Genomic DNA, 13,645 nt, shown 5'->3' with positions numbered 1-13,645 from the left:
GATACTATCCTCAGTGAATTATAATTTGAATTTCATTTTTTGTTACAGCTTGTATATGAATTTTTCATACGGTTTTTGGAGAGCCAAGAATTCCAACCCAGCATTGCCAAAAAATACATAGATCAGAAATTTGTATTACAGGTAAGCAGATTCTCCTGGTTGCATGCATTTGTTACTCAGTTGATAATACTTTACCTCATTTCTCTTGATGTTTGGAAAATCTAGCAATGGCAGTTACAGTTTCCATTAATGCCCATTAAAAGTAATAGCTACCTCTTTAATTTATTGTGCTGGAAATTAATTACATTTTAAATAATAAGGAATGGTAATACCTAAATCCCTGTAGTTTTTCTCCCTAAAATTTAATTATAAAGGGATTTTATATATAACCCTAGTTTACATGAATTTTTATGTAGCTTGAAAACGACTATTTGCATCAGGAGTCTTAAGGAACTATTGCATAGATCCATGAAAACTGAGTTGGAGTGGTTTAGAATAACCTTTAATAAATTATCCAAGTCAGAGAACTAACTGATGAGCTTTCATAGCTAGGAAATAGCACAGCTCAACACTTCAAAATTTCCCTGAAGGGATTAACTCTCACCTACCTGTTTAGAATTTGTCAGAGTTTGAATTTTTCCTGATTTGTCATTTTACATTTTATAACTATAGATCATATCTTCCTTTTCACCTGGGACTTGGGTACTTCCACGGCACTGAGGCTTTAGGTAACGTTTTAGGTAACATCTCCTTTCTCATGTTGTTGACATTCGTCTACAAAAATGGGTACTCAAGCCAACGGGCGTACTGACTGTTGGAGCTCCTTTCTGAGTAATGTGTGTGGCACCGCGTGTAGAAAAGAACAAATTTCTATTTCTGAATGAGCCAAGTGTCCCAGTGAGAACTTCAAATTTAAACCATTAATTTGGCAAGAAATTGATCTCCCCTATGCCTTACCTGGATCAAGTTCGATAACCTTCATTATGACCTTATTGTCTTGCCCTAATTAAATGAATACATTTAGAATTCTAGATATGTTAGGTTGAGTCATAGCTGATATTTTAACTGCTTTTGACACTCAAAACACAGCAGTTTCATATAGTTCAGCCTAGTAGAATGCCAGAGACAGACTAGTGCCAAGGAGCTGAGGGTGATGGGAGCTCCTAAACATCCCCAGTAATGCGACTGGGTGGAATTAAACCCTAATTCAGCAGTCAGCTCAGAGGTGGAAAGGAGCTCTGGGGCCTGGTCTGGGCGTCTCATGAGCACCTGTACATCCCTTCCCTCTGGTTGTGGGGGCAAGTCATTGAGCTGTGCTACACTTCTGGCATACACTGATTTCGCAGTGGGAGGCTTAACATGGGAGACTTTGGAAAACTGAGGTTTGAGGTGTACACAGAGAAGCAAGTAAATAGGTGGATACGTGGATCACTGGGTGAATGGGAAACTGACCCAGATTCTTATACCAAGAAGGCAAAAGGCATACACGATAAACTGAATGCCAGCCACAACAGGTTAGTGTTTCTATTGGAAGGTCCTTGCATTTGTAAGCATCTGTGTAGTTGTCAGAGAATCCATATAAGCATTATTTAATTTGACTTCCACAACAGTTTAGAATAGACATGGCTAAGTTTTACACCCATTTTATAGATGAGTGAACCAAGGTGTAGAGAGATCAAGTTTTCCCAAGCACACCTTCTGGTTTTCTGCCCTTTATGCCTTCTTGTGATTCCAAACCTCACTATATCTTGGAATGACTTCAAGTCAGGAGGGCTCTTGCTTCTTACCACTAATGAAATAACCAGGTTCCCTTATATTTATGGTAAATTAAACTGGCTGAGAGGATCAGATAATGATTCCGCAGTAAAGCCTGTGTGTAGTTGACATGGAAACAGTAAATTCTGCAGTCATTCTATGAACCAGTGCCTTCTTTACAAGAAAAGCCTGCAGGGCCCAGCACAGTGTGCTCTCCCCAGTGGGTGGGTACTGATGATAATAAAACAAAATAAGATTAGACCATCAGAGAAACCCAGACTTGGAAAGGATGTTTTGGGTTGTCTGTTCTAGTTTTTTAACCTGTCTTCTTTGTGACCCTGATCGGGGGTAACCTCAGTTTACCCCTTTTCAGTGAGGAGAGGCCATGTACATAGGCAACCTGTTCCATTTTTGTTAGAAAAATTTTGTTAGAAAAATTTTCATGTTGAGCCTCGCTGTACCTTTGGCGTTATTACCCTGGACTTTCCCAGACATGTCACTATCCCTTGGTATATCACTATCCAGACATAAGCTTCCGGGTGTTAGACACAGCTTTCGTATTCACCCCTCGGCTCTTTTTCCTCTAGAGTGGAAGTGCCAGTCAAATGCCTGCAGGCTGCTCTATGGTAAGCGTGGCATCCAGGTGTCAGACAATAGGAGGCCCACCGGCTCCCACTGCAGGGATCTCTGGCTCCCCCTCTTTCTTCAGTTACAGCCAGACTTTTCTTTCCCCCGAGAAAAACAGAAATCCAGATTTTCATGGGAAATTTTCTGATACTTCTGATATCCTGTTCGGGATGAACTAAGCCCATCTGCTGTCTAGTTTCTAGCCTACCAGCTGTCAGTGTGCGTTTTCTTCTCTAGCCCATGTCCTTCGTTCTCTCAACCCTGTCTCATTTGTCAGTTTCTGAAATCTTTCAGCATGTGTCCGCTTGTCTTCACGGGTGACATCTGTTTCCGAACACGCTGCCCTGAGTCTTGTCAGTCCAGCGCAGCTTTAAGTTGGGTTCTCTGCCTCTGGAGGCTAGGTTTCTTAAAGAGGAAGTATCGTTGTAACACCGCTAATTTACGTTAAGCTTGTGGTTTTAACTGACTTCTAATTTAGCTTTATGCATGTTGTTGTAAGGCCATGGTTTCTCTTGTTTTCTCATTCATTTTGTGTGTGTGTGTGTCTAGGTGTGGGATCTGACATATATTCTTTAGAATATAATTTTTCCTCAGCCTTTTGAAGTTTTCCTGGATCTTGAACCTGTCATCCACCTTATTCTCTGTGTCTTTCATCTTAATCACATCTGTGACCTTCTTAAATATGCTGGCTAGTGGCCTCATCAAAGTCGTTGATTAGAAGTACTAAACTAGCTAGGACAGGGGATCAGGACTTGTGGCGTGCCTTTAGCAACTTCCTTTTATTATAGCACAGATTCATTAGTCAGCAGTCTTCAAATTGCATCCTTGAACCAGTTTGGAATTTAATGTCATATCCTTCCTGAACTTTAAAATTCTGTTCATCAGATGGAGAGTGTAGTGACTTGGTCATGTATTGTGGTAAAAGCTAGAACTTTATGTTTACAGCATTCCCCTCATCTATGGGCCTTGGAACTTCATCATAAAGAGGGGTGCCATTCATCTGCCATGGGGCATTAGTGAACTTCTGGGGGCTACTGCTCTGTAGTGGCAGCGTTATTATAAGTGCTTATAAAGCACAGGATTGATCTTCTGTCGCTGAGTTTTGCTAGAGACAAGAAATAAAGCACAAATAGTGAAGGCCATCCATTTATACTTTACATTTTCAGGCCGCCTCATTTTTTGCATTTGCTTTCTTTATATTCCGTCTTCTGGTTCTGTTTACGAACCCAAGGCTCACCCCAGTTCCTAAATTAGTCATGAAAGGGACAGGGAGGGTATTGGCAGGTTCAGTGGCACCACTGAGTGGTATACTTGAATATAATCATGTGACTAACCCGTGTGTTCACTGTCATGTTGGGGATAAGCCCTGGGTGCGTGTTAGCTGCCATTTTCCAGAATATCCTGTTCCTTCATGTTGGTAACCTATAAAGTTGACTTCCTGTTTGTTTTCCTACTACTGATGCCTCACCTGGGACTCCAGCACCTTCTAGGAGTAGGACCTCAATCCCCTGCCTGCTTCTTCTGAGTCCCTTCTTGGGAGGCGTGGCCCTGACTTGTGACCTGCTGGAGACAGATGGGTCTTTGGGAGGTTGAGGCATTATTGTTAATGAGATCCACCTTGTGATGACATTTATGGAGTTCCTTTTCTTTCATCAGATTTTTTATTCTCTGTTGATTCTCAAAGATCTCAAAGTTAGTTTGGTGATCTCAATGTATGTCTCTTTTTAAATATTAGACTTAATTTATTCTAGCTATGAGACTTAAACTTATTTTCTATAACAGCTAGCTTTCTCTTTACAACCTATTCTGACTCTCATTCCCCTGTTAGTAAAGACAAAAGCGAAGCAAGAATTGAGCTATTTTAACATGATGTAGTAGAAAGAAAGTTTAGAAGCTCTGGATTTGAATCCTGACTCCGCTATGTACTCTAAGTATATTTTAGGAGCTGAGAATTTGAGCTGAGGGGTGAGGAAAAACTTCTTTCAAACCCAGGCTTTTCTCCGTATTTGGAATGTGGTTTCAAACATGTATAATTTTGTAATATCAAAGTTTGAGTTTCCTCATTTGTGACATGGGGATAACAGGACAAATCAGTCATTTGTAAGTAAAATAGGGAAACAGCACCAAACTGACAGCTGTTAAAGCTTAATTCAGTTGGCATGATGGATACAAAGACAAGATCCCTACAGTAAATCTTAAATGTATACTGAGAACTTGGTTACCTTATGGACTACTCTGAGCCTCAGTGTTCTCTTCTGTAAAGTGGCAATAACAGTTACCTCTCTCACAAGGTACAAGTGGGCTTGTTATGATGATAAAATATTTCTCTTTTCACACTGTATATTATCTGTCCATGGTAGTAGGATATCTTTTTTTATTCTGATATTTAAAAAATTTTTTAATTTACTGATTTTGGGAGAGAGAAACATTGATTTGTTGTTCCACTTATTTATGCATTCATTGGTTGTTTCTTGTATGGACCCTGACCGGGGATTGAACCCACAATCTTGGTGTATCAGATGACCCTTTAGCCAACTGAACTACCTGACCAAGGCTGATTCTGATAATTTTAAAATCTCTACCTTTTGAAACAACATTTATATGAAACATAATAAAATTTTGCAAAGAAGGCTTAATACAGAAATGTAATATTCCTAGATGGGAAGACTTGCCATCAGAAAGATATGTATTGTAATTCCAAATAATTTATACATTTGGTGCAATTCTAACTGAATTTTCAGTATTTATTTGAAAATTTCACATGAAAATATTATGAAATAAAAGAAACATTTGAAAAAGAAAACTGATATTACCTATTAAAACATATTGAAAAGGTACATTTATTTTAAACTGTGGTATGGGTGCAAGAGAATGAAATATAATAGAGGCTTGGGTAGAAAAGCTCCTTCTTGGTATGTCATAAAATGCATAAGAAAATGTGTAAATAGGTAGATAAGTACATTAAAGTAGCATAATCCTTTGAAGAGGAAATCTGATAGTATTCTGTCAACTTAGATTTTGACTGAGCAAGTCCTAGAGAAATAGATATGTACAGAAAGATACATATACAAGGATACTGAATACATCATTGTTAATAATTCTTAGAAAATTGGAAACAATTTAAAAGTTTCTCAGTAGGGATGTTGTTTGAATCAACTGTGGACATTATACAGTGAAATAATCATAAGTTTGTAAAAAGAATGAGATGGAGCTACACTTGATCAGTTTTTAAGTGAAATATGCACATTTTGAAACAGTATGAGCTTTTGAGTCTGAGTCCAATGTTTTAGGGAAAAGGATTATTTGTATATGCAGTAAAGTTTTTGGAAGGAGATATATGAAATTGTTAATTGATAGGGTCTGATTATGCATGATGATCTTCATTTTCCAATTTTTATATTTCTGTGTTTGCATTAAAAATAATGAACATATATGGTACAAGCAGTAAGAATATGACAAATATTCAGTTACAAGTACATTCTCATTTTGTTGCCTTGCATTTTCACAAACCTTAGCTGATTTTGTGCATTAGCCTTCCTAAGACTATTTTGGTAAGACTGTGCCATTCTTTTATACTTAACATTTGTTCTGTTTCCTTCTTTTCATCATTTGTATGTGTCTTTTTAAAATCCGAAGCTTGATAGAAAGCTTCCTGTGTTGCCTCAGGAGCCTTTTTCAAAACCTCCCATTTTTCTTCCTCATCAGGAAGCAGTATAGATTAGTGGTGAAGTGTATAAAACTGGTTTGAATTCAGGCTCTGCCATGTTTTAGTTCGTGACCTTGGGCAAGTTACATAACTCCTCTATGCCTCATCTGCTCTGGAAAGTAGATGCAAAGTATCCACAATATATAATAGTAATGATGTCGAAAGGATGTTGTGGAGATTTAATAAGTGAATAATACATAAGCACATAAAACAATTCTCGACACGTACCATACATAGTCTTCAGTAAATGTTATGCTGTTGCTGTTACTACTGGTTTTTATTGGGGTCAGTTCTTGTTTTGAGAACCTTCTTTCAACAGATTTTCTTGAACAACCTCACTCCATGAAGTCATATGGTGTATCATGTCTTACCTAGCATGTCATGGATTTTTTAAAATCTGACTTTTATTATTCTAAAAATCAAAAAAACCCTTTGGATTCTATTTTGTTTAAAAATCTGTTGGGATTTTTATTTTTTAGATTTTTAAAAAAAATTTTATTTATTTATTTTTAGAGAGGGAAGGGAGGGAGAAAAAGATAGAGAAACACCAATGTGCCGTTGCTGGGGGCTGTGGCCTGCAACGCAGGCATGTGCCCTGACTGGGAATCAAACCTGCAATGCTTTGGTTCGCAGCCTGCACTCACTCCACTGAGCTACGCCAGCCAGGGCTTGTTGGGATTTTAAAAAAGATGTCAAGTGTGATTTCTCCTGTGCTTGGATTCTCATCAGTTCCAGTTTGCTAACTGATTTCTCCCAGTCAGTGTTGGCGAGTAAATGTTTATTAGTGCCAAGAGCAAGTCCTTTTTAATACGTGAGAACCAGGGATAGTGCCTTCAAATCTTGACAGAGCCCAGACAAGTGGCACATAACGAAGTAGTGTGAGTGTGACAACAAGGAGTGATGGAAACACTGATGACTTAGACAGTTTGGACCCTGTTGCCAGCCCTCTCCTGTGAACTGCTGGCCGATAGGTAAGTGGGCCAAGTGTTGCTAGATCTAAATTTTTAAGGTAAGCTGAAAATCCAGATTTTTGTGTGGGTCCCACAAAACAGTCTATGACTTTTACCTTTGAACACTTTGCTGTTTTTGACTCAAGATTGACTGGCTTGCTTAAATTTCATTGCAGTTTTTATTAAATCTAGATTTACATGACCTTTAGCATTTCTTATGTACTTAAGCTAAGACTTTACATAAGAAAGCTGTCAGATTTATCAAAGATAGTCAGTTGATTACACAGTGCACTTGTGTCTACGGAAATGTTGATTTTAGACTTAGCTAGCCTGGTAACTGCCTTCCATAGCTGTAAGTGTGTAGGCTTGTCCATTCCTCATAATGGTAATTTTCATCTGTGTTAGGATGGCTTGGAAAATGGTTTCTTTATTATCTCTGCTTTAGACCAAAATGAATTGCCAAACCTTGAAGTATTTTATTGGGTGGGTTATTGTGGCAAGAGTGTAACAGCATATTTCTAAAGACTGCTTTCAGCCATTCTGTAAATCTGAAAAGCGGTCGGTGGTTGCTAAGAGACACATTACTATTCAAGTATCCCCATAAATATATGTACTGCTAGAGAATGCTATTTAGTAATTTGTATATCACATTTGCAGTTAGCTTAGCAGAAAGGTGCCTTATTTATTATGCAAGTTATGCAAATCAGGCAGCTTGTTCTTAAAAGTGACCTTTTGTTGTGTTTTTAAAATCTCAAGACAAATTGGACACAACAGCTTGTTAAAAAATTGAAGTTCCAAACTGAAATGAATTCCATGAGGCTTTGAATTTCAGCTCCAATGCAATCAACTATTTTCTGAACAAGTTTCTTGAATATGTTAAAATGTTTACATTTCTCTCGGAGTCTATAGCAAAAACCATAAAACTGAAGAATTTATTTCTACTAGGATTTTCTCAGAGAGCCATTACCAATGAACAATAAATCACCTCAAAGACCTTAACAAAGGGCGTCACTGCTTGCATCCTGCATCCAGAGCCAGCTTTGTAGGTGTGCACCTGTGTAGTGGCACAAGCCCAGGCTTAGAAGGGCCTGGCACTTGGTTTAACACCTTGCTGTTGTGGCTTGGAATTCCTGATAATTTTTGAACAAGAAGCACTGCGTTGTCATTCAGCACTGAGACCTGTGGACTCTGTAGCTGGTTCCATACCCTGCATCCCTGAAGTGTGTTGTTCGGTAGCATAACTGCTCTTTCTTGAAATGCTGACCAAATTGGTTGTCTTAAAGATAGAAATTGCAGGTTTTCTTGAATCAGATAAAATGAGTACTTGAGGGAGAAAAGATGGACTCCTAGTTTGTGAGAAGAATGCCTGAAATTAGGAAGAAAATAAAAACATGTGACTTGGTCAAGCTGTTCGTATTTGTATGACTTACACCTTTGAAATTTATTTTTTTAAGATTTTATTTATTTATTTTTAGAGAGGGAAGGGAGGGAGAGAGAGAGAGAGAGAAACATCAATGTGCGGTTGCTGGGGGTTATGGCCTGCAACCCAGGCATGTACCCTGGCTGGGAATCAAACCTGGGACACTTTGGTTCCCAGCCCGCGCTCAATCCACTGAGCTACACCAGCCAGGGACCTTTGAAATTTTTATAACGAGTTTCCATAGGGGCTTTGAACTGAGATTGCCAGACATGCAGCATTTTGCTCCCTTGTCCTCCCTGTGCTTCCTCATTGGTTGGCTTATTTCATACGGTTTTTTTCTGACTCGTTAGAGTCAGACGGCCATTGGCTCTTGCTTCTTGGTTCTGGGCTGTTTTCTCCATGTGCATTAATTACTTGTTCAAGGTGAAGGAATTAGGAAGACAGAATTTTTCAAGTAGTAGAACAGCTAAGGTTAAAAACAAAGCCAGAAATATGGAGATCTGATTTTAGTTTAGATTAAAACAGTTAGAATACTACTTTTATTGGTGATCTACTTGAGGATTTCCAATGCTCTTTAAAGTCTTTCTTTATCTGGAATAGGGCCGGGCTGTTGCATCTTTATTGTAGCAGAGGGCAGTTGGGCTTCTTTTTGTCCCACATCTTTTGCTTTTAATTTTTAAAAATACTTTTTTTTAAAAGATTTATTTATTTATTTTTAGAGAGGGAAGGGAGGGAGGGAGAGGGGGAGAGAGAGAGAGAGAGAGAGAGAGAGAGAGGGAGAGAAAGAGAGAGAAACATCAATGTGCGGTTGCTGGGGGTTATGGCCTGCAACCCAGGAATGTACCCTAGCTGGGAATCGAACCTGGGACACTTTGGTTCCCAGCCCGCGCGCTCAATCCACTGAGCTATGCCAGCCAGGGCTTAAAAATACTTTTAAATAAAAAAAATAATGTCAATTTTAAAAACTCAAATATATTTACATGACTATAATGAAAACTAGCAATTCCCTGCCTCATCCTTCCCCAGCCCAGAGCCTTATTCAAGTCTTCCAGCGGTCTTCATGTTTATCTCCACATTTCTAAAATAACATCCTTAAACTTAATTTTTTTTGATTTTTCATTTTAGATTTTAGCTATTCCTACTATAAACCATTATTTGTCTCCCTTTACATCTCCCTTCTCTACATCTTTCCAACACAGTTATGCCATAAAATTTAATTAAACCAGATTGTGATGTTTGCATTAGTATGGCTGTGTACGTGTTGTTCACAGCCAAGGCACGTATTATGTTATAATTGCATTTCTTATAGGACATTCCCCCTCCTTAGACCTCTGGAATTAATAGTGGCCGTCTTCTTTACTTGCTTGCTTTCCTCTGCATTGGTCGCCAGTTCACCCGTTACTTCTCTGAGAGCATCCTCAGCGTGGCCCTCCAGTCAGCTGTCTGTCAGTGCCAAGTGTTTTCTTGTGGGCCTCCGTCTCAGAGCCAGGCCGTCCTGAGTCCACAGAGGTCATCCCAGGACTTCCCTTTGCCCTCTTCTGGACTATGTTTTTTTTTTTTTAAAGATTTTATTTATTATTTATTTTTAGAGAGGGAAGGGTCGGGGGAGAGAGAGAGAGAGAGAGAGAGAGAGACAGGGAGAGAAACATTAATGTGCTGTTGCTGGGGACCGTGGCCTGCAGCCCAGGCATGTACCCTGACCAGGAATCGAACCTGCAACACTTTGGTTCGCAGCCCGCGCTCAATCCACTGAGCTACGCCGGCCAGGGCCTGGGACTATGTCTTTACCTGCTTAGTTTCCTCTCTTTCATTTTGGTGGAATATATCTTCTAGATGATTCCTAAAAGAGTATGAATGGGATGTAGATTTAGAGGGGCTATGGACCAACTCCTTTGTGTGTGTATAGGGTGGGGCCCACCAGCAAGCAGTTCTCAGACACTAGCTGGATATTGTATAATTCAACTCAATTCTGACACTGTCTGCCTGGAAACAGGGTCAGATTCCACAGGTTAAGAACTCAGTGCTATAGGGCTGTCCCAGCTTCCATCCCCCAACCCTGCTGCTTACACTTTGGATACCAGCCAGAAGCCCAAGCTGTCATCTGTGCCTCTGACCGATGGGCTATAGTTCGGAGGTTCCAATGGCCCCCATCTTGGGTTCGAAGAATTTGTTAGGGCTGCTTACAGAACCCAGAACCATTTTACTTACTGGATTACCAATGTATTATAAAAGGATATAATTCAGGAAGAACCAAATGGAAGAGATGCCACTTTCCCTGGAGTTTTCACATGTTCACCAAGCCACTCCATAGACTCCTCTCCTTTGGGTTTTTATGGAGGCTTCATTGCATAGGAATGATTGATTAGATCATTGGCAGTTGGTGATGGGTTCGACCTCTAGCCCCTCTTCCCCTCTCTCAAGGTCAGTTAGATGGGCTGAAAGTTCCCACCATCTTATCACATAATTGATTCTCCTGGCAACCTGCCCCAATACTTAGGTGCCCTCTAAGAACTAACCTCATTAACACATCAGCCTTTATTTTTCTCATCACTTATGAAATTCCAAGGGTTTTAGGAGCTTTGTCAGGAACATTGGCCAAAATATATATATATATATTCCTCATTATAAATGACAACATTTTTTAGAACTGCTTCTCTGAAAACATCTTTAATCTACCCACATACTTGATTGACATTTTGACTATGCATGGATTTATAGGTTGGAACCCATATCCCCTCAGAAGTTTTAAGGAATTGCTTCATTGTCTTCCAGCTCCCAGTGTTGGTATTGAAAAGGCCTGTGCCAGCCGAACTCCTTATCCATCCTTCATTGTGACTGATTTTCTCCATAAGCTTTTGAGATTTACTCTTTGTTCCCAGTGTCCAGAAATTTCAGATTGTACTTTGTTGTGGGTCTGTGTTCATGCCTTGTGCAGAGCCATGATGGCCCTATATAGAGTGAAGCTTGTATTTGGAAATTTGAATTCTTCCCCAGATAATTTCCTTCTCTTAATTTCCTGGTCTTATCTTGTCTTTTGTCCTTCCTTCCTTCCTTCCATCCTTTTTTCCTTCCTTTTCTGTACCTTTTGGGCATTCTTATTAATCATGTTTTCTTGATTGATCCTCAAGTTTTCTTATCTTCTATATATTATATTCATCTTCGGGTTATACTTTCAGCGTAGATTTGCTCATTTTAATGTTCTAGTCCTTCTGAATTTTTTTTGTTACATTTTGAGTTTTCAAAAGCTCTTATTTTCTGAGTATTCATCTGTAATAGTGTGTTGTTTTTGTTTCAGGGATTCAGTATATTTGTTTATTTCTGAGTCTGTTATAGGTTCTTTTCTGTATTTTTTTTCTTACTCCTTTCGTTGGGTCTGTTTCCTCTGAGTTCTTTATGATTATTTTGGTCTTTGCTTGTTATGGTAGAATGTTTGGTGATCTTTAACTTCATATTTATAGTTACCTGTTAGTCATCAAAAAGCCTCTTAGAATACAATAAAGATTAACTACGCTTAAAAAGATAAAATAAATACAATTTCCACACATAAAAAAGCCTCTTAGAGCCTGTGTATGTGCATGTAGTCATGCTTTCATGCGTGGGAGACCCGGCATATTGGGCAGGGACCTTGCCATTTCACTGGGGAGCTTAGTCAGAGAAGGGGGCTGGCAAAGGTCTCACTCTTCAGCGTGCAGAGTTTCATTTAACCCCATTATTTTCCATGAGCGCTTCACTTAGTTGTGTGTAGCGTCCCCAAGACTAGAGACTAGAGAATTTATTAATTCTCTCCAGACTTTGATGGTCAGTCTTCAGTACACTGCATGGGACAGGGATCTGGGAGGTCTTGTTACTCCTACAAACTGACAACCAGCCTTCCTGTTTTTAGCTCCTTACACCTTTGCCACCAAATATATCTGGTGCCCTCAGTTCTTAAGCCTGTTAAGGGTTCTCTGTTGTGAATTGGCTTGCTTCTTGTTGGCTTCCCTCCCTGCTGGCAGAATGGAAAAACACTTAGCAGAGTGGAGAAAGCGGAAACTCCTCGCCATCCACTTTCCATCTTTGAAAGTGTGCAAATTTGTCTAATCTGAACTTCAGTCCTCCCTGCCTTGTAGTTTCTTCCATTTTTATTCCTTAACTCTCCACTTTCATTCTTTTATTCGGGGAGGGTTCAGGGGGATAGAGGTTCAGTCCCCCATGTCTAACAGGAAGACCCTTAATGCCTTTTTCATGTTGCTGCTCTCCTTTCACTGTTGGTTTATTATGAGGTTCAGAGGAGAGTTTCTTTGTTAAATCATTACACAGCTCATCCCTGTTGATTAGTTTCCACATGTTGACAGGTCTGTCTTTGCTCCGTAATCACCTCGGAAATTATCCAGCTGCTTTTTCTGACAACCAGTTGCCTGTTATATTGTAAGGGACACAGTTCACCTAAGCATATACAGATGCTGTATTATATTTTTCATTGTTTTTTTTATTTTTGTGGGGAGTGTTTGGAGTTTATATATGACTAAGCACACATACTTGGTTTTCGAAATCAGCTCCTCATCCTACTCTCCCCCTTTTTGGCATGTGTACTATTATTCTGTTCCCCTTATCTCATACATCATAAAATCATCAAGAATGTGTTCTATAGAATAGCAGGAAAGTAATTTATATACTGCAATTTATCTTTGTTCCTCATAGAATGTGATAATATATAATGCTTGTGGCTTTGTAAATGACTCCAGTTAGGTGCCTGGTAATGCATTTTCTTTAAGGCCCTAATGAAAATATTAGTTCAATAATTTTTGTTTAATTATTGTTTTTATTAAACTCTCAAGATTAACAGTCCATAAGTATAGTTAAGTTTTGCTAAAGCGCACCCTTCAAACCTTTTGTGTTTGTTGCAAATTACTCACTAAACCCTTTCACAACACTTAACAACAGAAATCAAAGAAAAAATAGAACTCAAAAGGTTAATTATTCTGTTAATAAGGAATAGGGTGGTAGGTTAGGGGTCTTACATCACTTTGTGCCTGTTGTGGGTAAGAGGTGCTGAGCCATGAGGGTTTTTTTTGCCTGTAGGTTCCCATGTTCTTTTTCAGGCTGTTCCCTGTAGAAAGGGGTAGTTGACTTGCTCATTGCTTTTTTGTGGGCCCCAGGTTTGTTTGTGTGTGTGTATGTTTGTGCATGCCCTGCAATGAGGACAGT

At 39.2% G+C, this 13,645-nt stretch overlaps 1 protein-coding gene and 1 long non-coding RNA gene across 3 annotated transcripts in view; one reads left to right on the top strand and one right to left on the bottom strand.

The window, feature by feature from the left end:
* The window catches only part of PPP2R5E (protein phosphatase 2 regulatory subunit B'epsilon), a 142,085-nt gene that overhangs the window by 104,730 nt on the left and 23,710 nt on the right, over positions 1-13,645 (top strand). For both annotated transcript variants that reach the window (XM_028506618.2, XM_028506619.2), the window contains exon 5: positions 49-141. In XM_028506618.2, coding sequence (XP_028362419.1) covers positions 49-141 — 93 coding nt within the window. The remainder of the gene's footprint in view (positions 1-48; positions 142-13,645) is intronic.
* Positions 8,203-9,142, bottom strand: LOC118497154. The gene is made up of 2 exons (XR_004899696.1): positions 8,673-9,142; positions 8,203-8,470 (listed from the first exon to the last, which is right to left on the bottom strand). It is a non-coding gene; the product is annotated as an uncharacterized LOC118497154 (long non-coding RNA).

The sequence above is a fragment of the Phyllostomus discolor genome, chromosome 1, assembly GCF_004126475.2.
Source record: "Phyllostomus discolor isolate MPI-MPIP mPhyDis1 chromosome 1, mPhyDis1.pri.v3, whole genome shotgun sequence".
Classification (NCBI taxonomy): domain Eukaryota; kingdom Metazoa; phylum Chordata; class Mammalia; order Chiroptera; family Phyllostomidae; genus Phyllostomus; species Phyllostomus discolor.
The sequence above is the reverse complement of the archived record's forward strand: the minus strand, read 5'-3'. Positions and strand labels throughout refer to the sequence as shown.